This window comes from Botrytis sinoallii (genome assembly GCF_014898435.1).
Source record: "Botrytis sinoallii strain Bc 23 chromosome Unknown BSIN_020, whole genome shotgun sequence".
NCBI lineage: Eukaryota > Fungi > Ascomycota > Leotiomycetes > Helotiales > Sclerotiniaceae > Botrytis > Botrytis sinoallii.
The window spans coordinates 599,128-626,442 of NW_024066047.1; the positions used below are offsets into that span (position 1 = coordinate 599,128).

The window sequence follows — 27,315 nt, forward strand, 5'->3', positions numbered from 1 at the left end:
AACCCTTTAATCCTTCAAGAGAGAGATTTGAATGAGTACAAAACATTTCGACTCCCTTTTCAATGGGCGCAATTGCACCTGAAACAAAATGTCTTTGTACACGAGAGGCGGTGACCGATGGACGTCTCTCAGATGTGTTTTGTACAGATGATATTTGGGAGAGGGGGGTTGAGGAGAAATGTTGCAAGGAAGCTTTCGTATGTTGATGTGGGAGAACAACGGCAAAAAGGAAAACCAGAAAAAATAAAAACGTTTCTGTGTACGGAAAATTTCGAATGGAATCGATTCAAAAGATAGGGAATTGCTGTTCCCAATTGAAAATGAGCGTATACAAGAAAAAATATCAAAAAGAATCTTGTGTCTTCAGGAACAAAACCACATTCTAGGAAATTGGAATTCTTGCAAGATCTGGAAAGTTGGAAGAGATGCAATGCAGAAAAGGCGAGCGTGGAAAAGATCAAGAAGGAGGTTTTGATGATGGAAGCTACGCTACCTCTTCTTCTCTTTTCGAATGGACATGTAAGTAATATGCAATACCCCGACACACTTGGACACTTGGAATTATCGCTCCCCCGTCGTGCAGCAATGTAGTTGGAGGGTTTAATGCACAAGCTACGATCTTTTCGATGCGGAACGCCTGTACTTGCATATTTTGGCGTTGGATGGAGCGACCTGCAAAGATACGTGGCAGCACAGATAGAGTGGGAAGTGAGAAGTGAGGAGCATTTGGGGGAAGATTAGAGAGAAATGGGAAATGGGACGGAGAAAGGCTGATATCTTGGTAAGAAGCTAGAGCGTTCCCGTTTGATACGATGTACACGACAGACTGGTAGAATTATTTTGGTATGACAGTTTGGTATTGGTGCGTATGTGAAGGATGTGTATGACGGATTAATGTATAAATGTATGAATGTATGAATGTATTAGTTCTACTATGTAAGATGATTATTGTTATGATTATGTTTCAAGTAAGTGTATATGTAGTGGGGTAACCTCGGTTATGAAGGGTTGAGTTAATAATAACAATTCTCAAATACCATTAGAAGGAGTTATCAAGAAGCTACAAAATTACATTGAAGAGGAATATATATACTCACATTTATTGAGACTATTCCGATAAAGTATCTACAACAAATAATGAAACCATCAGACTCTTCTGCGAGCCATCTAGCCATCTAGCTTCCAACATAGCAAAAGAACAGAACCTAGATACTGCACTCATTCATCTCCATGGGTTCACCTGCAAGGAACTGAATCTCCAAAAAAAGAACCTTCTACAAGATGACAAGCAACAAGCTACAAGCTGCAAGCTATCCTCTACTCCGTACATGTACCAATCGCCATCCAAATTCCAGACCAATAACAGCCAACAGATCTAGGAGCGTCAAGGTACCAGGTAGCCATAAATAGTACAGATGAAGCTTGCTCTTTCACCATTTGGATATTAATCGTTGGGATGGAAATTCTCCGACTGGCTTCATCACTTTATGCATATGCAACTTAGAGAGATGCGTTTAGCTAAATAGAAGATGAAGCTAAAGTCCCCCCTTCACCGCTCTTACTGGATAGCATTACGCATTACGCATTTACATTTATCACGATTTACGATGTCCCTAGTATATCCATCCATCTCTCTAAATCTACCTAGGTAGGTACTCGTAGGTACCTCGAAAATAACACCAATTGTCCAATGAGAAATCATCATAAAGTTCACAAACAGTTATGAAGAAATGAGTAGGAATCTATCTTTCATACGATATCCAAGTATTCTGTCCCGTATTCATCATTGCATTATTTCATTATTCGCTCTGTGGTGCCAACACATGCATTTCCTCCAGCACCAACACACAATTCACAATTCCATCCATGAAATATGCAGCCACCCTTTTCACCAACCAGGAATTTTTTTTTCATTCTATTCCTCATCACTCGATCACTCAAAAAGGAAAAAAGCGGTGTAGATCCACTCTTCAGAGAGGAAATTACGCGAGTTTCAGGTTTGTGCAAGGTTCCGAATGAGGTTCTAGATAATGCTTGCTGCTTTCCTTTGGACTGCTTTTGGTAGATGGGTTTTTGTGTCAAGGGACCTTGCATGAAATTACTTCGCTACTCCTATTTTTTGTCTCCTTTTTCTGGGAGAGAAGAATCGTCTTGCTGATTTATTGATTGATTGATTGATTAGAATTTTTGATATGTAGAGAGATCGTATCTACATCAGCAAGGCTGGGTATACTCTCCAGTAAAGAAAGCTCGTTAGTCCGTTTGCTTTATCTACTTTCTCCAGCTATCTCCTCCAAATCTACCAATCTACCAAAGAGAACCCAAGCCAAACAAAACAACCATGCAAAATAACCCGATTGAAATATTCCTTTCTTCATCGGCAAGTAGCCGTCCTTCATGATCATCCTCGAATAGCAAGCACCCTCCAGTGAGCGGCTCAGCAGCCCTCAATCCTTCTTCAACAAAGTCCACTCATCCAATCTTTCTCGTTCCTGTCTTTGAAATACATACTGCGTATGTTTGTGCAACCCGCCGATCAGATATACTTCCAGCCCAAACATACTCGCACACAATCTACATATTTACATATCTACATACATAACTGCGTATAGCAAATTTTTCTTCAACCAAAAGCACAACAAATAAGGGGACTTGAAACAACAAGCAAGATTTTTACATATGAGATGATATCTCGGTTCTGAGTTATATAAAGGACTGTGCTACATGTGGTATGGTATGATGGACAACGTGGGAGATATCAAGTAATCTTGGAATGATATTTAAATATTAATCGCGAGAGTATGCTTCAATGAAAGTTGTATGGAAGCGCAAGCTGGTTTGTATACTTGCAGATGAGCAGATAAGAAATTCTGGATATACTACTACTACCATTACTATACACCTCATGATTTGTGTCTTTTTAGGAAAATCATCCACACAGTGTAGGCAATAGTATACTACAGTGAAACTGTAGCGCGTATTAGCATATTGATATTGCAGCTAGTACATATAGAAAGAAGGTTATACCACTCTCGTACATATTCATATACCTAAAGAATACTAACAATATACTGAAATACTAGAATCCAATATAAAATATACATTCCTATCCTAATTAAGTAATAAAATTCCATTCCTTATTTCAAATTAAATGAGAATCCCTTATTTCTAGCCTAATTTGAATAGAAATATATATTTTATATTGGATTCTAATATTTCAGCATATTGCTAATAGTATTGAATAATTACATGATATTGAATTCTATACCACATACGTACATATTTCGAAAAAATTCGATACGCACCACTAAACTAACCCGTATACGAAATACGGGAAATACTATTGCCTACACTGCATCCACATATGCGCACATCTTCCCATCAGATAATCACTTCACTACATCTCAAAGTCAGACAGAAATTGAAATATAAAAGTAAGCTTACTTACTTCCTCGAGCTTCATCTATCTATTTATCTATCACATCACATCCTCAATCCATCTCTCGCCCCAAAATGTGCCACTAGTAAATCCTTCCCTTCTCTTCCCTTCCCCTCTCCCCCATTCCCTCTATTCTCATCCTCCCTCCTGGTGCTCCCATCCCGCTAAATAAACAAACTAACCCCCTCCCTCCCCCTAACTACACATACCAATACACCTACCCCACGTGCACCCTCAATCTGCTCGTCAAACTCTGTCCTCTCGCCGTCTACACCCAGACCGCTTGCGCGGGAATCACGATCTGGTTTGGAATGTGATATGGGTGCGAGGAGATTGTTGGGAGTGTTTTGTTTGCTTTGTTTTGTTGGGATGGGATGGGATGGGATAGAATAAGAAAATAAATAAGAAATGAAAAGTATAAAATGAATATGAATATAAAAATACAAATAAGAAAAACAAAAAATAAAAGGTGAAATTATCGAGAAGGGAGAGCGCGAATGTAGATTAAAAAAGAAAAAAATGAGAAAATTCCAGAGTATCTATAGCTAAGGTTGAGGGATTGAAGTTATAACTAAAATTGACTCTACGATTTATATCAAAGAACTCGAATTAAATCAAATCTAATCTTTATTTAAATATTCTATTAATATTCTATTAATATTCTATTAATATTCTATTAATATTCTATTAATATTCTATTAATATCCTATTTCATTTCATTTCATTTTATTCCATCCTATTCTATCCTATCCCATTCTATCCCATTCTATTCTATCTTATTCCATTCCATCTCATCTTATCCTATCCTATCTCATCTTATTCCATCTCATCCCATCTCATTCCATCCCATCTCATCTCATATCTCAAACACCTAAAAACAAAATAACTCACAAACCTATAATCAATAGACTTTAATCTTAATTTTTTAATCTTTAATCTTAATTAATAACTTATAAAGAAGAATAATAATCTTAGATAAGAAAGATAAGATAAAAAGTAAAGAATAAAATATATGATGGATTTCTTTGAGTTGAGTATATGTATTTTATTTATTTTATTTTTTTATTTATAATGATTAACGTCTAATATCTGACCTCCCAAGGGGTATTCTAGATGTACTAAGGAGTGGGCCTACAGGCCGCTAGCGTTCTAGCTGCTTATAATAATGTAATGTTAGTTAATCAGAGGCTTATTACCTTTAATATTCCCCTGTTCAGTATTGCTCATAGCAATCCTGTGATTGTTCTGTCTAAGGGTTTGTAATTCTATTCTAAAAGATCTTATTTTGTATATCGTCCGAATATCGGCGGATAATCAAATCGACCACTATCGATCGGGAGAGTGCTTAGAGTGTTTATAGCTGATTGGTATGGGTTTTAAATTGATTGGGGTGGAGAACTTATTCTTGGGGTATTGGAATAGATTGATATCTATATAATTATATATGGTTTGAGTATATTCTAATATAGAATCTGGATTTGGTGAGAAGGTTAGTAAAACTGTATTGTAATCACAGGACATAATTGATATATACTATTATGTCCTATTCGGATTGTAATCGGTTTAATATAAACAGCTAGTTATTGTATATCTGATTATTGATTGGATATTGAAAGAAGTGTAATAGGCTTTTCTCGATTTTATATATACAAATGTTTTTATTATTTTCGTAATTGAATTTGATATGATAAGCTATAAAATCATTATATTCGGTTCGCATCACTATAAATCTGTATAATATTGTCACGGCGCCAACTACATGATCTGTAGTTGCCTTCGTGCCTCAGGCACAGAATACTAGCGCGCCCTACTTCCTATAAGTAGGGCTCACTCTTCCATAGCTCTTCTACCCTTATGGTATAATATAAGTCTTTATCCGTATTATAACAGTTTATACCATTATCAAATAAGTTATTACAGTTTTATTTCCCATTTTATTTTCAAAGCCCTATCAACACCTTATTCTGATTGTGTCGATCGCACCTACCGTTGATCCATTGTACATCCTGTTGCTAATATTTTGAGCCTCAAAAAGTGCCAAAGATGAGTGAACAAGTATCTGTATTAGAAACACCTGTATCTGGCCTACCTCCACAATTCCTTTCTTGAACCACATTCTCAACTCTGCCGAAACCGATATCTCTCCCTTTACAGACCTATTCAATAACCCAAATGCTGTACACTTCGCTGTCGCTCAAGCTGTGTTTAAATCGATCGAATCGATCGCGGGCTCATTACAAGCCCAAGCTGCCGCTGCTCAGACCCAAGCTATCAATGCTTAATCAAAGATTGTCGAATTGAAAGATACAATTGAGATATTGAAGATTGTTATTCATAATAATTCGCAAGCTTCACCTCGTTGCAAGTATTTCACCGTTCCCGAAAAGTTTAGTGGTGATGAGCAAGATATTGCAAAGCGCCAAGATCAGTATATGACTTTTTGTAGTACAATCAATCGCTGCTTAACCACAGATTACGAAAATGAATCAGAGTTTCAGAAAATTATATTTCTTGCTAGCCTACTTTCTGGCTTTGCTTATACAAATAATCAGATACACTTTGATACAATTACAGATAATATATATAATTCCAACCTTTGGCCCTTTAGATGGTGTATTGTAGCAGGCATCTGGTGTGAATTAAATAAGTAATATCAAACTCTAGATTTCTTATGTAAAGCTTTTATGGATTATGATAAATATAAAATAAAGAAGACCCTATTTGATAACTTTATTATTGAATTCAAGCAGCTCGTTATCAAATGCAAGAAGACTGTTGAATAATAAGTCGCTGATCTTAAACTCAAAGTCTCACAAGAATTAATTGATGCTTTAGTTAACCGCTCCAATAAACCTTCTGTCGCTGATATCGACATGTAAGTAGTCTGGTAGCAAGGCATCTACAATAACTTAGAGGAGAAGATTCATCTTGATAATCAATGCAAGAACCAAGGCACCAACTTTAGCGATCAGAAAAAACCCAATGAAAGAAGCCTGCTATCGCTGCTGTAATACCTACGCCTAATCCCTCTGGAGATCCTATGCAACTGGATGCTGCTCGCCAAGGCTAGCGACTCTTATTACGTTATAATAGAGAACAATGTCTAGATCTTGGCCTCTGCCTTTATTGCAAAAAGCCTGGTTATATCAAATTCAACTGTGAAGAAAAGCGATGTAATGATACAAAATATAATACCAATTCAGGAATCATACAATACCCCGATCGTTCTCTTGCTATGAACTAATACGCTTTGAATGTCCATTGTTTTCCCGTTACCGATCACTATTACAACCCTGGATCCTATCGTAACGCTTATAGCCCTACTTACCAGAATACATTCCCGCCTGCTAATCGTTTCCCGACTGCCGCGGCATCATTTCGATACGCCTCTCCAGTCCCCACTGGTAGCAGAGATCTGGGCGGATTTGTCGAAGGCTTTGTACATTTGGATGATAGCGGAAATTCAATTCCCCAGCTAAGTATATTAAAAGACTAATCTCGATTCATAGTTGCGAATCGAGGTTCTTTGTGGAAAGTTTGCCTTTGTGGATTAAGAGATTGGTTATATCTAGGGATTCTTTGTATCTTAGAATAATGAATAGCAAATCTCTTAAAATCTCAACGGAAATTTTCCTTGCGCCTAACGTGATCATCCCACTCATTGGTTTAGTAGATAGTGGAGCCGCGGGATATAGGTTTATAGATAGAACCCTTATATCCAAGCTTGGTATCCCTATACGTCCCTTCCCTACTACCCGCAACCTGTTATTTGCAGATAGAAGGACTTCTGATATTCTATCTCAATATGCACTGTTAGATCTACGGATTAATAATCATAAAGAAATTGGCTTATTCTATATTACCAATCTTTCCGATACAAACTCTATGATCCTTGGTCTTCCATAGCTTCAGCGCCATAACCCTACCATTAATTGGGTAATAATAACTCTTAAGTTCACATCCACGTATTGCTCCAGATATTGCTACCTAGTTAACTCTGCTGCAACTGTTGTCCTCGATTGTAACGATATGCCGACCCCAGTAGACACAGTGCTCAATCCAATACTACATATACCCGTTAGGAAGTCTATTTTGAAGTCTATTTCGAAAAAATCTATCTCAACCCTATATCGTACCTTTGCTGAAGAAGTCATCAACGAAAGTCTCCAGACTCCCTCTTTCTCATCCCAAGACCAATCGATACTTTTGGAATACAATCCTCCAACTCCAGCTGTAGAGAAGAATACTGATAGAAACCTCTACAATATAGATTCTGCTGATCCAATGCCACCCGACTCAAACCGCTGCTACACTCACCGAATCAACGGAAAAACAGAGACCCGCGTCAAGATGATATCAAACCGGCCGATTCTGAAACCGGCCCCAGCGCAGATCATCGCAGGCTCTAGGATACACAAAAGACTGCTACGAAACCAAAACGTTTTACCCTTATTGAATCCCCTATCGCTACAGAAGCCCTCTAAGGAATCGATTAACGTCTTACGAAATATCCGACAGAAAATAAACGATATAAAGTTCCTCACAGCTAATAGCTTTGTTCAATTCTGTAAAGATCAGGAAGCTTATATCACAAAAGTAACCTGGGATGAATTAGATAAAGCTTGTGAGTTATACTGTATAGTAACAAACGATCCTATTCAACTATGTCGCAGTATCATGGAAAGCGATATCAAGAAGTTTATGGAAAAGACCGACCGACCTGTACCATCTACAACAAAGATTCAGAGCAAGCTACCACCCTGGCTTCGCGATCTGTTCGCTGGGTTTTTACCCTCCCTTGCCAACGAGCTTCCGCCACGATGCTCTTGGGATCACAAGATCGAGATTATGCTAGGTAAAGAGCTCCCGTACAACAAAGGTCGCCCAATGTCCCCAGCCGAGCTCCAAGTCGTTTGCAAATGGCTCGATAATAACCTAAATAAAGGATTCATTTGCGAATCCCGCTCCCGATCGGCCGCCCCACTCCTCCTAGCTGCAAAGCCCGGGGGGGGCGTTCGAATTTGCCAGGACTATTGTGGACTGAACAATGTTACTATTAAGAACCGTTATCTGCTGCCACTGATCAAAGAAACCCTCGATGCCTTATGCTATGCTAAAGTTTATACCAAATTGGATATCATCGCTGCGTTCAATAAACTACGGATCGCGGAAGGTCACGAATGGAAGACCGCTTTTACAACTCGTTTCGGCTTATTCGAATCTCTGGTGATGCCTTTCGGCCTTTGCAATGCTCCTGCCTCGTTTCAGAACTATATCAATCATGTTCTTTTTGATCTCCTGGATAAGAATTGTACAGTGTATCTAGACGATATCTTGATCTACTCTGAGAATGTTACAGATCATCGAAAGCAAGTTCGCGAAGTTGTTCAGAGACTCATTGATGCTGGATTATAAATTGACATTGACAAATGCGAGTTCGAAACGAGGAGAACGAAGTACCTCGGCCTGATCATTACTCCTGGTGGTATCGAGATGGACCCCGACAAGGTTAAGACTATCCTCGAATGGAAGTCGTTAACTAAGCTAAAAGACCTCCAACGCTTTCTAGGGTTCGCCAACTTCTACCGACGCTTCATTCGCAACTTTTCTAAAATCACGGAACCTTTAAACCGCCTGTTGAAAAAAGAGAATACATGGAATTGGACTGCTGATCAAGAGAATGCCTTTGAAAACCTGAAGCATGCCTTTGCCTCCGCTCCAGTTCTTGCAATGTTTGATCACCACCGCCGCACAGTCGTTGAAACAGACGCTTCAGACTGGGCTGCGGGCGGAGTGCTCTCTCAATATGACGATGAGGGCCGACTACGCCCGGTTGCGTACTTCTCCTCGAAACATAGCGCAGCCGAGTGCAACTACGAGATTTACGATAAGGAATTACTAGCTATCATCAAGTCTTTAGAAGAATGGAGACCCGAACTATATGGAACCCAGGAGCCATTCGAAATCATTACTGATCATAAGAATCTAGAGTACTTTATATCGACAAAGATGCTGAATCAAAGACAAGCTAGATGGGCTGAATTCCTATCTGGCTTCAACTTTCGTATCATATACCGTCCTGGCCATAAGGCAGTTCGCCCTGATGCACTGAGCCGAAAGGCAGAAGACCGCCCCGCTCACGCCGATCCCAACGACGACCGGATCAAAAATCGCCTACAGACAGTTCTCCCAGAAAAAGTGTTCGATAACGCCGTACTCAAAGACCTCATCCAACAAGTTAACAATGACATCGACCTCATCGCAGCCCCCATGGGTATAATCATTCCCGACACCGAGAAGCCGATCGACGATCTCATCGATATAGCATACAAATCATCTGAATTGATTACTATCATACGCGAAACCCTTCGGAACTCAGCCGCCCACCATTGGCCACTATCTATCCGAAAAGACCTCCGAATCGCCCTCCAAGATTGTAGATTGATCAATGGTAAAATCTTCTATCGCGACCGCCTTTTCGTCCCCCCCTCCGCTGAACTCCGCACCCAGATCATATACCGAACGCACTCCACCGGACCCGCCGGGCACCCTGGCCGAGTTAAGACTATTGACCTTGTCTCCCGCACATACTGGTGGCCCAATATGTCGAGAGAAATCGAAACTTATATACAAGCCTGTCAACTCTATTTCCGAACCAAAGCCTTCCGCCTTGCCGCACCCGGATTTCTAAAACCTCTGCCTGTACCATTTCGCCCCTGGTCCGACATCTCCATTGACTACATCACACCGCTACCAATCAGCGAACACCACGGTAAGAAGTATCAACATATCATCACAGTCGTTTGCCGCCTGACGAAAATGCGTCATTTCATTCCGGTCGTAGGACTCTCTGCAGAGGAGCTTGCCGATCGGTTTGTTGAGAAAGTCTACTGTTTACACGGCTCACCCGATAACATTATATCCGACAGAGGTTCGCAATTTGTATCAGAATTTTGGAAACACCTATCCGAACGCCTATCGATCACTTTGAAACGGTCCTCCTCGTTCCACCCTGAGTCCGATGGACAAACAGAGAGAATAAATGCTATGGTAGAACAATACCTTCGAGCTTTTATGAACTTTCATCAAGACGATTGGTACGATTGGCTTCCGCTCGCAGAGTTTGCGCTCAATAATACAACCTCGGAGACTACTGGTATATCCCCATTCTTCGCTAACTACGGTTTTCATCCACGCCTTGGCGTTGAGCCCTCCTCACCTGTTCCCCCGAATTTGTCATATCAACGCAGGCGCGAGTTCCTGAAGGCCAATGAGATCACGGATCGATTTGATATTATTCTAACAAAATTGAAAGCCCTAGCCGCTCAGTCCATTCAGAAATATGAAGATTACGCTAATAAGACTCGCACCGATGCTCCTCTGTACAAAGAGGGTGACAGAGTGTGGGTTAGTACTAAGAATATGAAGACCAATCGACCGATGAAGAAAGGCGATGACAAATGGGACGGCCCCTATAAGATCATCAAAGTTTACAAACGAGCCTGTCTACTCCAGCTTCCCACTAGTTTCAAGATCTTTCCAGTATTCCACAACTCATTACTCCGACCACTCCATCGCTCACCCGGATTAGCCGGTCAAGAAACGATCAACAATGCTGAATCCCGCCGGAACCAAGGACGCATCCTAGAAAGAGACGACGAAACGAACGAAGAAACCGAGCGGTGGGAATTCGATAAACTACTCGACTGTCATAATGAGGACGGATTTCACTACCAGGTCAAATGGAAACATCACCCAGCATCCTGGCAACCTGCCGAAGACCTTCGCGGCCAGGAAGACACGATCATCGCTTTCCACTTAGCAAATCCAGATAAGCCAGAACCGCCCGCTTGGGTGGGTTTCAAAAGACCTACTACTCCTGATCCCCCGCTAGTACTTACACCAAGCGCACCCCCGAATCGAGGCCGAGGCAGACCTAAAAAGCTCCGTCAATTGATTACTACTCCTAAGAAAGTTCATTTTAATCCAATAGTAGAAATTAGAGTATTTTAGTGTTATTTTGTGTTCTAGAAGGTTAATTGGTATTGCGATCGTGGACCGATCGCCTTGAGCGGGGGGTACTGTCACGGCGCCAACTACATGATCTGTAGTTGCCTTCGTGCCTCAGGCACAGAATACTAGCGCGCCCTACTTCCTATAAGTAGGGCTTCACTCTTCCATAGCTCTTCTACCCTTATGGTACAATATAAGTCTTTACCCGTACCATGACAAATATTTTATAAGGAAGTTTGAGACTTTTTGGCTCTAAAATGTTATATACCAGCTTTCATACATTATATATTTCGGAAATCAGATTTCTTTTTATATTTCACTACTTATTTTCTGAATGCCAACATTTGGTATATAGAATAAAGCGAGAATTGCTGACAATAGAGAGATACAATAAGCCAGAATCAAGTAATCCAGTTATACCCTGATCAACAAGATGATTGGCTATCTTGTTATCCTCTATCTCAATATACCCAGAGAACCACTTGACTACAACATTATAATATTGCATTGCTTGATAGCATTTATAATAGGCCTATTAAAAGAAATCAATAATATTTCCTTGCATTTCCTAGATCATTAAAATGCTATCAATATATAGCCATATTCGGCCTTGATAAGGGCATTTGATAGTGTTCAGGAGGCGCTCCAATCCCCGCCACACGCCGATCGCCTTGGCATCAAAGACGTGTGACTATTCGTGTACGCGGTTATAGCTGTTATCGATCTATTGCTTATTGCAATAGATCGCAAAACTGTATTCTATACAATAATTGCGTTTATTGTATTATTCGGATCTATCTAAAAACACAGAGTAATCTTTTTAAGAAATTAGGTTTTATCAATCTTTAAATGCTTCCGCAGCGTTCTCTTTACTTATATTATTAATTAAATCAGTGTGACATTCAGGGAAAAAATACGGCCATAGGAGTTTAGGGTGTTCGGTTGCAGGGATTGCTTATCCCATTCTCCACAATCTAGTAATAGAATCTTTTAATATACCTATACCTTGTTCTCTTTTTCTAATGCATGGCTTCAATTGGTTTACAAATAGGTGTTGTATATTTATTATTTAAAGTTGAAACACAAATCTCAATCTGATTTGCTTTAGTGCAACAATTTCAACCGGGAGACCAGCTTTTGTGAGAAGTGTAATTATCGGGATTGTCTTATAGATGGGTAAAGCTTTTTATACTACATTATGAATCGTCTTGCTGACTAGATCGATATATTTCTTGATCCCAATACCAATTGGAACATAATCTGCATTTAAGTATTATTTATATAGCCCATCGAACTATACTTCAAAGCCAAAAAGGATAACAGGGAGTATATAAATAATGATTGCTTTTCGCAGGCAGGCTATAGATGGTTTGTGGATTGTATAAACTATTGATCGGATATAAAATGTAATACATATAGCTTTTGCAGTGTGTGTTTTGATATACTATAAGAATATTAAATGCTGATCGAAAAAGACACTAAATTAGTATAAGATCAGTTATACTCTATTAATAAATCCTAAAAGGATTAGTATAATAATTAGATCCCGATTTATCCTTATAGCTGGATTTATAGTTTTATGTTTTCTTGATATATAAAGAAGCTCAAACTTTTTCGAAACGAAAAAGACTTTATTCTAATCTTCTTATTATAGAATATATTAAACAGTTCAATAAAGCATATATATATTCATAAATAGATCCTTAGATATATAATATATAGCTATATTATCAGCATATCCGAAATGCTATACTCTATCTTAATTGAAAAGCTCAGCAAGATAAAGAGTATACAGAATTAAGGAAAATGGCGATCCCTGGGGAGTACTATATATAATTGGAAAATCCTATATTATGATTCCCTTAAACTTTATACACACACATCTCTCAATCAGAAATGAATTAACAAATTATAAGAGTACTATAGGCTAATTCTATTTCTTTATATATTATAAAAGCTATCTTTTAAAGAGTACATTATAAATACTTTATATATCTATTATTATTAATATAATTACTTTGTTAACTATCAACACAAACTTAGTGTTATAGGTAAAAGCAGCTGTAAAATTAATACCGGCTCTTTTCAGTAATGCCTTATAATGCTAAAGACTGATAATATTGTATTTTATAGCTATCCATACAATTTGACTAGCAATGTATCTTTCTAATCCTTTTCCGATATATAATATCAATGTAATTAGCCTTTATAATCTTGGGGATATCCTATCCTTTTTATCAACTTTGAATAGTATGATTATTTCAGCAAGTTTCTATTTGTTGGGGTAGTAGTTGAGCCTAAAGCAAATTACGAAAATCTTATGTATTACATTCTTTATACTAGACCAATACACCTTAAGGAGGTAAATAGTTGCCCAATCGACTCCAGATAATATACTCTTAACTCCTATTATATGTTTTTCTACTTCCTCCGCGATAATCATTCTTTTTTATGATAAGGTTGTCTAACTATTCTGTTTCTATAAAGGATTGTATTGTAGATTGTTTAATGCTTTGAAGTGATTAAGTATTGTTGTAAAGAGTGCTTCGGCTTTTTCCCTGATATCAGTGATCTCTTGGCCTTCGATTATCAAAGGAGAGACCTTGAGGCCTGCTTCTGGAATCAGCTTGTACCAGTTTATAACTTTGTATAGTTCCTGATTGTTCTGTACATTATTCAGGTGTTTAGTTTAATAGACTCGTTTCGATATTTGTATAACTCTTTATAGATTCTATTAAACAATTACTATTTTGTTAGTAATTCCAGTTCTCCTAGTTTGTGTATATATTCGATATACCTTCTTACATTTATTGATTTATTATAGGAATAATCAATAGGGTTTACAGCCTTTCTGCCCCATAGTTTTTATAAAGACATTCAATACACTTGTGAGTCTAGCGATCAGTCTGTCAATATCGTGGGTAGACTGGGGTCCGGGTTCTGGAGATTCGCTAAGCAATTGGTCATTATACCTGCTAGACAGAGTAAATCTGAATCGCGTATCTGGATATACACTTGCTTGTATTCAGAGATTCCTCTGTCCAAAATGGTAGTGACTTGAGTGGCATAATTAGAGCTACTGTGCAGGTTGTCATCAATCACTGTTGTAGTAATAGCCAGATTGGAAAAGGTCAGGTCCAGAACGTGTCCCCTCGCATGCGTAGGGGCACCAGGAGTCCCGATATACTCCATTCCCTGTTCGACAGCCCATTATACAAGCATGTCGCCTTGGTTGGCAATTGCTATTCCGGGTTCCTATAGATCATATTTAGTATTGAAATCACCTCCAATAATTATACCAATCCCTAGGGCAATCTTTAGTCCGAGTATATATTCTATTATCAGCGGATCAAGTGGGTGTGATAGGTATTAAGAATCGAGTACTTGTTAATATTGATTCAAAATAGATCCCTGCTTCCGGTCTGCCTCATTTGTCTGATCTTCAAGTTGTCTCCTTTTCATATATAAGTAATCACTCATGGCCCACATTCAGGGCCATCAGCCGCCCCCTAGGTATCGATCGGCTGGTATTAGTCGTATACAGTATAATTTTAGATTGCCGAGTTATTGTACAGTCGGGGTTCTTGAACACAGATAATATCCATATCAGCTTTTCCAGTAATCTATAGAAGAATAATATGATTAAAGTATCCGTACCCCACATTCGCTTATACAATTGTGAGCCCCCTCCCCCCTATTGAGTTTGCACTAATTATGCAACTCATACAAAGATAATAACAGCTTTATTGGCATTTGATTCACTCCTCTTGCTTATTTCAGAATCAGAAAGTGAAAAGCTTTTTTAATTATAATTGCTACATTATAGTTTATCTCTTTGTTAATATAACACAAAGAATTATAATCCGAAATGTGAATCGAACTATTGAGGGGGCCTTTCCCTGGTTGGGCCTGTTTGAGTGATTAGTTTACCAATTGCTATTTGTTCTTGTAGATAATGATATAGGCTCCTGATGTAGGAGATCTGAGAATGATTACTTAAGGCTATTTATCTAGCATTGTAGCAAATACCTTTCCCTTATGCACTTCCTGAATCTCCCTTCAGCCAGCGATCTGACTTCTCTCATTTATCAGTATATAAGCCTAATCAGTTTTCCATTAATTGATTACAATGCTGCTGGGCAATTGCTATATACAGATCGGAAGGGTTCAAGACACTCTACATACTGAATATTGTTTTGGTATTACTCATAGATCTTTCCATCAATATGTTTAGCAGCCAATTCGCTGCACCTAGAACAATACACCGAGTGATAGCATATATACGGGTTGCAATATAACTGGCACCCATTAGAGTGCTATTATGATTGGGGGTGTTGTATCCTATCAAAAGGCTTCGAGTATTCGCTGATATTAATAGTCGAAATGGTTTTATTGGCTTCCTAAAGCTAATAATCCAATTAGCCTTCCCTATGAAAGGATCACCCATACTTAGAGATTCTATATTGAACCAAATCCTCTCCTACTTGTACCTTGATTTCTTCTTGGATGATTGTATCAGGAAGTATTATGAGTACGCCTAACATATTGTGAGAAACCTGGGATACAATATAGTTATACCAGGTTTCCGCGGCTTGAGCGTCATCCGCACCAAGCGCGATGATTAGTCTTATACAATTGTCATCTCACAAGAGGTTCTTGCAATCCTCTAACGCCTTACATCCCAGAGTCCACTTCATCCTATTGCAATAAAGCAAAAGAATCAATTCAAGCCTTAGTCTAAAAATTGCTTCTTTTATTTTCAGTTGTAATTCGAAAAGATTATTGGCGATTATTTATTACCCACTTCCCATTTTTATAAAAATCGTACAACTGTTTCGCTCCTGTCGTTTATGCTTCTATAATATCTCTGTCGTCTTGAGCACACTTGCCTTGATGCCCTTCAATACCTGAGGTACTTCCCCAGCCTTAAGCGCATCAATATAGGATTTAGTAGATCCCTTTGTAGTTACTCTTATAATTAATATAAAAACCTTTTATAAAGATCTGGTTTATCCTATAATCTTAATCATACTATTAATATATACAGATCTTAGCTTGTTAACATAACTCAATTCCGTTTTGCTCAAGGTTTTAATACACACATTAATCGCACTTGCGATTTTTAAGGTCACTTATTGCTTTTCGTTCTCTTTATAAAATTAATCGATTATTGCTTTATAAATAAATCATATATCGTCGTCTCCCCCCATATTAATTATTACTATAGTTGTCGTTATCGTTATAAGAGCGATCGGATTGCGACCCGGTGCACTCGGCAGCGCGACAGGACGCTCATGATTGCACATTGACAGTATCATAGTGAGCCCCTTAGGCTATTTCTCAGAAATGAATTATATTATAACTACTTTCACAAGAAATTGTGAAAATATTTATAATAAGATTGAGTTTTTGTTTAATACAATTTTGGAATTATTGTATTTTTTATTTATTTATTTATTTATATTTATATTAATTAACGTCTGTTTTGGACCTCCCTAAGGGTATTTAGACGTGCTAAGATAAGGAACTATTTGAACAGCATAATCGTCACGACCGAATTTAGCAATTTAACTTCAATGCCAGGGGCTATTCGCTCCTCTACAGGTGCGATCCGCTTCTGTTTCCAGAAGGGAACGTCTGATCCGGATTGTTGTTGAGGCAAAGCTTGGTTCCCGAATGAATAAACTCGTTGTAGACTTCGATCCCTATGATAGAGGAAAAGAAGCAAAAGTAGATTGCTATTTGTTTAGCCGAACAACAGGGCTCTTGTATTATATATTGGGTTTGCGGTTTTTAGAAATATAATGTATTCAAGTAATCAGTTGAATAATGAGTTTATAAGAAATGAACAGCAAGCTTTATTGAAAAGATTGTCGCTTTCTAAAAGTCCTTTAATAGTTAGGACAGATCTGAGTGTAGAACTCTGAGTTGGTAATCAGTTGAGTGAGCTTGCTAGATGTGTATAAGAGTTTCTTGATATATATAATCACCTGCTTATTAGATTGCATTTCTACAGGGGCAAAGGCCAGTCTGAATGCTTTAGATTGTTTATAGTATATTTAAAGAAATGATATAATTCCTTAGCATTACCGCATAAGCAATCCAGCTTGTTGTTTTGATAACCAAATCGCTAATGGTAAACAGTGTAATCGCTATGGCCTGTTTTCATAACTATCAGTCGATATAAGACTGCTCTTGGTAGAGTTAGTTCCTTGGCTCCTTTGTATTGTATCTAGGAGACCACTCCTTGTAGCCAGTGGAGAGAGAGGAGTTCATCTCTTCCTACCAGGTAGATTCTGCGTGTAGGCGCTTCTGACGGACGATTGTTCGGACCCCACTGATTGTTGGTAGCTTGTCGATTGCCTGGTCCATAGGCCCAATTGCGCCTGCGTTTGCTAAGCGATCTGCTTCCTCATTGCCTTCGATCTCCATATGTCCAGGTGACCACTTTATCCTGACATCGAGTTGTTTCATTGCTTTGTGACACTTGTGAAAAGCCCATTGTATTGTAAGCAGTGCGTTTCCGCATATACCCCAGATGACCGATATACTGTCAATACACATCCAGATCCGACTGTTCAAGGGATCTTCAAGCATAATGATTAGATGCTCCAATCCGCGCCATGCTCCTATCGCTTCTGCATCGAATACATGTGAGTCGCTTCGGATCTGCTTAAATCCGGAGGCTATTTGAGTGCTATTGCGATATATTGCATATCCATAGCCAACACAATGTTTGCGATCAATGATTTGTTCTGATCCGTCAGAGAAGATCGTGTAGTCTTCGGGTGGGAGTTGTCGCCACCCACTCTTTGAAGGCTTGAGCTGCTTCTTCTTTGGTTAATCCTTCCGTTGGATCCGTTCTGCTGGAATTATTGTATTGTTGAGTATATGTATATGTATATATTTATCTCTATATATATATATTACTAAAAAAAAAATTATATAAATCTTAATGAAGTTTACTCGATTGATAGTTTTCGATATATTATATTGTATTATATTCTTTTGATTAATACTTTGAGAAATTTAATAATAATAATCATCATTTAAAAGTTTCATATCTATCTATCTCCCTACCTACCTAATCACTTAACCCCCCCTCCCAAACATAAGACATCTCTACTATTCCATGAAAATTTCTTGATTCTTATACTCATAACCTTGGAATTTATTATAGAGCTTTCTTCTTATATTACATACTAAGCAATAAGGAAAGAAGGAAAGAAGGAAAGAAGGAAAGAAGGAAAGAAGGAAAGAAGGAAAGAAGGAAAGAAAGAAAGATTAAGAGCTGCGTATCTAGTTATTGATACTTACTTACCTACCTATCTATCATTCTATAACCCTAGAATCTTCAACGCCAGATACTAATTCTTCAACGCTATAAAACTTTCCAGTCTAGTATACATATACATATACCTACATATACACATATATGTAAATGTACATGCCATACTCTATAGTATCCAAACGCCACAATGCCAACTCCATCACATGAAACAAGCATGAAAGAATGCGTGTGAATAATTCAAAGAGAAGGGTAAAGTTGTCCCTTTCCCCTCCCAACTCAAAAAACTCCTCATATAAAGGTAACAGTGAAATCCCATACCCTCATTCTATTTCTACAACAAATTTTCCACATCACCTCGGTCTAACATTACTCTCAGAAGCCATAAACGCCATCCAATCAGCCATTGCATCCGGCGACGAACTTCCCCCTGGTCTTAAATCCGCCATCGAATTAAGAATTTCGCTACAAAGTCCTTGGATCGACGGTATGATATGTGTAAATGAGATATTTACACCATTAATCATTGTATGTTCGGAACCCGGAACGCCAGAAACGATTCGCGTGTGCCACTTCTTTATTTCCTGACATAGAAGCTTCATGTTCCAGACACTATTTCGTTGAGCTTGGCCATTATTGTATACGAGGAGGTTTTCCATTTTTTCATCGATGGAATCAAGGTAGTAGCGGAGGTTTGCGGCTTGACGGACTTGGTCGCCGTCGAGGGATGGGGAATCGCAACCTTCGGTGAATTTTCCGAGGACGAGGAGAGCGTAGAATAATTCTATGTAGTTTGGTGCGGTAAGACAACAGAATTCTACGGGAGTGAGAGATAACACCATATCGAGATAGTCCTTCGCAGCCTGTAGACAACGAATCAACATTTCTGTTCTTGAGGAAGAATGATACCAGGAGGCTCGATTTGATGACGTAGTTGTAAATTGATGTGAGTCCGATGGAATGCTGTTAAGACTGATTTCTGCAACATATATACGGAGATGTGCATACGATATTCTCAGTGTGTCTAGATATGTTAATACAATGCAAATCTAGAACATGTAGATTTACTACTCACGATTGCTCCAAGCTTCGGCAGGAAAGTACCTCTGGATATCCTGAAATTGTTGAGACAAAGTTCTATTGAACATCTCAATTCGTACGTAATCAAGCTTAGCAAGCTCTCCATGATTGGAGTAATCAAAGGCATCGTTAACCTCTTCGCCAAGTCGATGAATTCTTGTGAAAAACGGTAACAATCTATCCGTCTCGGTTACGCTGACCTCCGATAATATTTGGCAACATTGTTCAATATAGTCGTGATACTTCAGACTATTGGGTTTCCTCAGACTGCGGCAAATTCTACGGTAATATTAGTTAATGTCCAGTCCACCAGAAAATTAGAGACTTACGATGATGTCAAACAAAAACATCCGATAAGAGTCCTCTTCTCCTCTATCTGAGCTGAGGTGAAGTTTTTAGGGCATTCAAAGCCAAGAGTGCTTGAATAGCTCGTTTGTACTTCACCAAACTTTGGCCTGTGAAGTCCAAGGTCCATCACCATAGCATTTGCCATTTGCGTAAGCTGGAATAGATTCTCTTTCGCTGGATTGTAGTGATAGTGATACCTAGACTCGTCAGACCAAACCGCTTTTTTAACCGTGTAAAAAGGTATTATAACTTACCAGCGAGGTACAAAAGTATTCCTTGTAGCAAGTCAATACTCTTCTCACCGTGCATAATTGTACGGCTACTGATTGTTTCGCGTAGCTCACTTTCAAGAAGATGTTGCAGGGGGATATTGTTTTGACTTGTACTCGCAAGAATTCCAAGCAAAAGAATGGGTCGTTCATGCCTCAAGCTTTCTAGAGAGGCTTGCAGAGGAAGAAGTACAAACGGAAAGGCTGAAGCTCTACTAGCAAACTCCTTCAGTGCCTCTTCAGCCTGTTTTGTACTGATTATGCACCTCGAAATGACATCATTCAAACCACCGTAACTAAGATTTGGAGGTGTAGACAAAGACATGTGTTGGAATGGTTTGATACTCGCATTCTCCAATGGTAGTAATGGAAAAGAAAGCTCGAACATCTCTGATAGATCCAACGGCATATTTTCTTGGGGAGATTCAGGTGTTGGGATTGAATTAGGCTGAGAATCTGCTTGAGATTTGGCTGCCAAGATATTCAAAATCCCATCAAGCTTTTGCTCCATCTCCGCAACACGCCTGATCATTGGTCAGCGTTGGAGTTTCAATGAACAGGATAAAAACTTGCACTCTAGAAGATCTCATCTTCTTAGGTCGAGGTTTCGTTTCCAAGAACACACATTTCTTCCTGCTTTTTAAACATCTACAGATATGTCAATAGGTTTCAGATTCCCGTGATTTACAAGTGACTGACCTTGCGCATCGAGTAGGGTCATCTTTACTTGGTAAACATCTACCTTTGGATGTCCTGCATGCTTCACATGAGCGCCTCAATTTAGTAGGAACCGGTGTGTCGCTATCAACACAAGCGGAAGGCTCGGAATCCGGAAGGTTCATATTGGTCTTCAACTAAACGTAAGGTTGAATGAATGAATTTTAGACAGCTTCGTGAGTAGCGGAATATGTACTCATGCCGTTTTCAATGAGATTGATGCTGAATTTGAGAAGAAAGCCATTTCAGGGTGAACATGCATCTTTGACCGTTCGAGGTTGAAGAATGTCGGAATGAGATAAAGATCCGTGATTCCGGACGCTAGCTATATGAGGAAAAGCTGGGGATTGTTATGTCAGCGATTGCCAGGAAACATCCCCTCGAAAGGGTTTTAAGTTGTATCAAAGATTTCTCATCATTCTACGATAGAATCAAAGGCATTAATTCTTGGCCGAGTGACGTATATTCTGAGGTGTTGGTCAAACAAGTCATAGGGAAAATAGAGTAGTGTATTTCTATTCTACTTCATCTTGCTCTTGCTCAAATCCACTAACGCCTAAAATCCAACGCCTAAGGGTATTAACTTCGCATAAATTCATAGATCTAGATATATAGCATGCTTTTGGACGCGTAAAAAAATCAGTCCAACTTTCCATCATCTGCAACACCTGCACTGTCCGTACCCATATTTCTCGCCTCGGTCGTCGATTGACCTAATTGCATGTCATTCATCGCTGCCATTCTCTCATCGACAGTCAATTCACTCTCTGCTCTCTTGATTTTGACAAAGAGTGCCATTATTATTAATGAAACACCTGCACAAGCAACTTCGAACCAAAATACTGCGTGGTAACTTCGTCGCAGGCCCAGACGATCTAAAGTGTAAGTGTTGATGATATCTGAAAATCCAAGACAAACTGCAATACCCAAATGTAGAATGAGCATCACCATGGAGCCAGCAAGACCTTGCTGTGACTCTGATAGGGAAGTAGTGAAGAATATGTTAGCCACTGTGAATGTTATGTCGATACCAATTGTTGCACATATCATGGCAGGGAATATATATGCCCACTGTATAATTTGTCAGCGTCTGATTAAGAAATATCTGGAGAAAGCTTACATAATTGGCGCCTGCTGGAGCAATGGCAAATAGCAAAGGTGCAACGATCCAGGCTACTCCAGCTGTGACAATAAGGGCTGTTCCTGGTAGTAGGTGGAGAACAAAGCCACCAAGTGTAGAAATTATGCAGCCGCCTAAAGCCATTGGTGCATACCACGCAACAAGCTGTAACGGGGTACCACCCATGACGCCAGTCATGTAGAATGTGGCATAAAGTAAGAAAATTCCCAGAGAACCGTAGCACAAGAAAAGTGCAAAGACAAGCGGTACCATGGAGGGGACTTTGAAGAAAGAGCTCGGAATCAAAGCTTGCTTAGTGTGGATCTCGATGTATGCAGCGGCAAGAAGCAACAAGCTCCCGACAATGAATAAAACGTAGATATAGGGCGTCTTCCAGCCATTCGGTGCATGGGCCGAATCGATGATGGCGAAAGTAAAGAGAATTAGTCCCACGACAATGAAAACAGCACCCCACCAATCCATTCTCACTTGATCATCCGTGCCCTGGCGTGCCTCGCGAACTTTCCGCTTTTTGGCAATGTCAGAAGGAATTGTCATGTAAGACGTGATAGCTGTGATGACTGCAAAAACGCAGCCAATCCAGAACCACCAGCCCCAAACTGTGAACTCAGCTACCAATCCAGCGAAGAAAATTCCCACGAAAAACCCCAGCGGCGCACATGCTCCATAAATTGCGAAAACCAAGTTCTTCCGTGGGCCTGGTCGATATATGATGCCGATAAGAGCTACACTTGAAGGTAGATACATCGCTGGACCCAGGCCTTGTAAAGCCCGACAGAAATTGAGCATTATAAGATCAGTTGAAAATCCACCTACCAGGCTCCACAAAGCAAGCCAAATGAAACCTGCTACATATGCTGGAAATGATCCATACATATCTGATAAGCGGCCGAACACCAGAAGAAAGCAAGCAAGAGTGAGCGAAAAGGCGCTGGCAGGCCATGTCGCCGAGGCCGATGGTATTCCTAGACTGTCGACCAGAGTGGGCAGTATGACTGTGAAACCAGAAACAAAGTATTCCTTTTCCACTGTCAGAGTCTGTGAATTGAAACCAAACAAAAGGAAAAGATTCATAGAACTCACGGTGAGCACCTGTGACATTGAAATTGAAAATACAAATCCAATCTCCGCCCATAGTGACTTGAAGACCTCCGGCCTTTGTCTACCTAGCCTTTCAATCCTTACCTCCGGAGATTCTTCTAACGAATCCCCCAAAGGCGAAAAAGAGTGGGGGTTGTCATTGCTGTTTTGACTGGTGTGCCCGGAGGTTTGACGTTCACCTTCCAATGAGGTTTCAAGATCCCCAACAGAGCCACCGTTTCTTTGATCCATTGCCATGTTATCGGTATCCAAATTTATCTATGTGAGGCTTCTCTTTTCGATAACCTGATGAGCTAAGCTTTTCCTGTTTCTTCGCCACCAATGTGATAGTGGTCAAAGCACTCCAACGGATCCGTAATTGGGGTTGTGAAATTCTGGTATATGCAAGGACGAGAGGGAAGATATATTTTTCTTCTCGATATCCATTTATTGTCGTGGGTAAATGAACTGAAAACTCAAAAGATCGTGGGTATATGGGAAGATAACTTGTCGTCAGGTTCCTCAAAAGAAAAGATAACAATGTGCAGAATCCTGGATGTTAAGAATAATATGCTGTATTAAAAGAAAGGAAAACAAATATGGTGTGCTTGCGCAAGAGGCGTGCGTCGTCAAGATAAAGGGCGTCACATCAAACCCCTACACCGGAAATATGTATGTGTATATGTAGTTTTTACTAATAAGTCGATCGGCCCAAAAGCCATTAGTAACCCAAGTTCACCGATTCACTGGACAGTGAAGGATGGCAAAAAAAGGAAATGGATCTAAGCGATCATATCACCCAATCCATGCAGTACTTCATGCCTGAATTGAGTAATTGATATGGCGGATTCGATGGCGCTAGACAATTTGATCGTAAAAAAAAACTAAAATCCCCAGAACATCTAGATTGAAAAGTAGGCAGTCGAGTAGTAAAAGTAAATGGTAATATATATAGCCAAGACCAATTTGATTTTGATAATGAGGAGCCCGGGTGCTGTGTACCGATTATTTGTCGTGGAACCCAAAGAGGGGGGGTTTAAGTACTACTTGGGTCTATTAAATGGGATGGTATTTGCTTACTCCGTAGGAGAATTTCTGGGTGTTCTGGGTGTTCTGGGTGTTCTGGGTGTTCTGGGTGCCTTTGTACTCGGGTGTACATACCCAATTTCACCTAAAGGCCAAACCCACGAGTCAAGCCAATGAGAGCGCGACTGAGCATACTCTGTGACCCAAGGCACAAAGAAGCTGTGGGAAGATTTGAACCATGCTCGTTTGTTGGCTTTGTGATGGCCTCATCGAAACTCTATAGAGAGCAATGGATGGAATCGAGAGATGCTGACCAAATACTGTGATGAATTGCACAATGAAAGAACGGATAATAGCATACCATGTCAAAGCAGGTGTCCATTGACAGATGGAGCATCACCGTTGAACATTATCGTGACGCAGAAACGAAAAGTAGAGGATAAATAAGTTGAAAGAGCTGGGAACGCTTGCGTAACATTTGGGAAGAATTGATGCAGCTCGGCATACTTTTGGTATCGACATGGAGTTTTTTTGGGGTTGGAGCTCCAGACAATTGAGATAGATTGATTGACGCTACTAGGTAGGTATTTGACAAGCAGTTGTCTGAGTTTTCGATATATGGAGAAACCTCTCACTCGGGACTCGGAATTGGATGAGGATGTGAAATTGTGAATGCCTGCCTATGTATGAGGCTGATCCGTACTTTTTGTTTGTGGTTCGGGAAAAATGGGTTTGGGGACAAAAAATGATATTTTGGAGTTACACAGGTCGGCGCACATAAAACGTGATATTAAAATCACGAGAGAGTCACAAGAGTCACACATATCACGTGCACAATTCACCGAGCAAACAGGGCAAAATGCACCCGAAAGCGCGCTAAAAAAGCTAACGAATTTTTTTCCAATATAAATATCTCGCTCACCTCCCGGAAACCCTCTTTCTTTCCTTCTTCATCATCAGTAGAGGTTATAATTAATACTTATAACATTTACATGGGGGCTTCGCTACGGCGACTTGCTGAGGGTTATCCTTTACTTCTTCGAAGTAAAAGTTGGGTTTTCTTCCGTTCCCGGCCCCCTTGAATGAAGGTGAACACTCTTCCTTATCAGCCGTCTTCGACGATTCAATCGGATTTTGACTGTGGGGTGGTCTCTACATATCTTACTTACTCTGTGTCATTGCTTTTTTGTGATGAGAAAGTGCGCATTGAGTAACTATCTTGCATAATGGATTTTTATGGCAAATCTATTTGCTTTGTGCGCTTGTATTGTGGCCAATATATACACGTAGCTTTGTGGCTGTCGTGTGCATATGGTAAGTAGTCTGATAGCTAGTAAATTTCCGTAGTATAAAACTTTGTGTGCAAAAGTGATGAATTTTCGAAGTTGTGTACTACGAGCATTTCTGCTGTGTTTGCTGTGTCCTAAGTGAGGTCTTCTTCCCAAGGTAGGTCGTCCTTGATTTCCTGATAGCAACCAGTTATCATGCTGCCGAACATTCAAGCTTAAGAACATGTCGTACTCGCTCATGAATTGGTAACCATTGCATGTTCTCCATACATTAGTGCCAAGGAACTGGAATTTCAGATTCAGCAAAACGTTTGCTATGCATTATGCTCTTCCAAGGATCTCTTTCGTGCAATGGTGGTTCTATTGGATTTACAGCTGTGTCGCAGGATGTACGTTGAGGCTCTCGAAAAGTCGGATTTGTAGTGCCGGCAATTCAGTGTTCGCGGATGCACACAATTGAAAGAAAAGAAGCCGCGTGTAGTCAAATGTTAATTAACATATCAATCACAATTACAATTGTGATGAAATAAATTCGAAAGTTTTACATCATCTCAAGTCTCAATATCACTCGGTGAAATAAAAAATATGATTGGCTGTAGAACGTTCATTGCTTGTATTGAGTTTTTGTTTTACCTAACTACTCGCAATAATCCCACCACATACCACTTGCTCAATAAAGAGAAGGGTAATCTAGTAGAGGCGCTTGGGTGGAGACATAGATGCCTTGATGGTCAAGCTGCCAACGTTTTGCCATCCCTTCTTCAACAAGGAGACGAGGTAGTTGATAGACAACATGATGTTGGAGATCAGTTGGTCCTCAGTCATCTCGACGTTACCGACAGCAACACCCATACACAAGACCTTCTTCAATTGGAACTTGATGGTGGACTTGACTTCGTTGATCTTACCGCTAAGATCTTCGTTGTGGGAGACTGGGGTTGGGAATTTACCAGCTGAGAAAAGCAATGTTAGTCAAAGTTATGCGATGTTGGGAACAGATAAAAACAAACCCTTGGAAAGACCGGGACCCAAGAGACGGGGAATTTGCTTGATCAAGGTGTCGGAAGCGACGAAAGCATCGTACTTGCGTGCGAGCTTCTTGATCAACTTCTTGTTCTTGTTGAGCTTCTTCAAGTCATCAGCGGACATGGCGTCAACACCACCGTGCTTGGCACGATCGATATCGTGTTGATCACCGAGAATGCTATCCATCAATCAGCCTTTGCCTCCCATATCATATATATTCGACTTCGTGGACATACCAGATGCTCATGTTTGGGCGGGGAACGACTGGGAGACGGACGGTTCCGGAGAAACGCTTGTCACGTTGGGGATCATAGTTCTTGAGGCCGATTTGGAGCTCGACGGTCTCGAGGAAGTTTCTCTTCTTGGTCTCGAGAGAGTACTCAAGAAGACTTTGTACGTTGGTACGCACTCCGGCTGTGAGGCGAATACGTTAGTATGTTTCAATTGATTTTCTAAATGGAGAAAGTATTCCTGGCAAACAGCGAAAGGCGATAACATACCGACTGTGATTTTAGACATGATGACAGTCTTCCAGTAGAATTGATAAAGTTCTAATGGTGAGGTTTGGCGTAGATTTGTCGATAATAAATTTGGGAATC

The 27,315-nt window shown here is 39.8% G+C and overlaps 3 protein-coding genes across 3 annotated transcripts; all 3 read right to left on the reverse strand.

Moving 5' to 3' along the window:
• Positions 1 to 18,658: 18,658 nt before the first annotated feature.
• On the reverse strand, positions 18,659 to 21,393 carry EAF02_009595 (uncharacterized protein). The gene is made up of 6 exons (XM_038905643.1): positions 21,137 to 21,393; positions 21,011 to 21,085; positions 20,423 to 20,961; positions 20,150 to 20,342; positions 19,816 to 20,099; positions 18,659 to 19,764 (listed from the first exon to the last, which is right to left on the reverse strand). The coding sequence occupies exons 1-6, from the start codon at positions 21,277 to 21,279 to the stop codon at positions 19,094 to 19,096; spliced, it is 1,905 nt and encodes a 634-aa protein (XP_038754701.1). The 5' UTR covers positions 21,280 to 21,393; the 3' UTR covers positions 18,659 to 19,093.
• Positions 21,394 to 21,793: 400 nt separating this feature from the next.
• Positions 21,794 to 23,633, reverse strand: EAF02_009596 (uncharacterized protein; the record flags this gene model as incomplete). The annotated part of the gene is made up of 3 exons (XM_038905644.1): positions 21,794 to 22,225; positions 22,275 to 23,315; positions 23,379 to 23,633. 3 exons carry the CDS (start codon positions 23,631 to 23,633, stop codon positions 21,794 to 21,796), a joined length of 1,728 nt encoding a protein of 575 aa, XP_038754702.1.
• A 2,747-nt stretch (positions 23,634 to 26,380) lies between these two features.
• EAF02_009597 (uncharacterized protein) lies at positions 26,381 to 27,235 on the reverse strand (the record flags this gene model as incomplete). The annotated part of the gene is made up of 4 exons (XM_038905645.1): positions 26,381 to 26,643; positions 26,701 to 26,894; positions 26,953 to 27,130; positions 27,217 to 27,235. The coding sequence occupies 4 exons, from the start codon at positions 27,233 to 27,235 to the stop codon at positions 26,381 to 26,383; spliced, it is 654 nt and encodes a 217-aa protein (XP_038754703.1).
• Between the last annotated feature and the right edge of the window lie 80 nt (positions 27,236 to 27,315).

What these genes read in the sequence shown, in the direction of transcription:
- EAF02_009595 (XM_038905643.1), bottom strand. Translation starts at nt 21,279, where the DNA reads ATGAACCTTCCGGATTCCGAGCCTTCCGCTTGTGTTGATAGCGACACA. An exon ending in AAGATGAGATCTTCTAGAGT is followed by an intron (nt 20,962 to 21,010) that starts GCAAGTTTTTAT and finishes ACCAATGATCAG; the next exon opens with GCGTGTTGCGGAGATGGAGC. An exon ending in TGCCGAAGCTTGGAGCAATC is followed by an intron (nt 19,765 to 19,815) that starts GTGAGTAGTAAA and finishes TAACATATCTAG; the next exon opens with ACACACTGAGAATATCGTAT.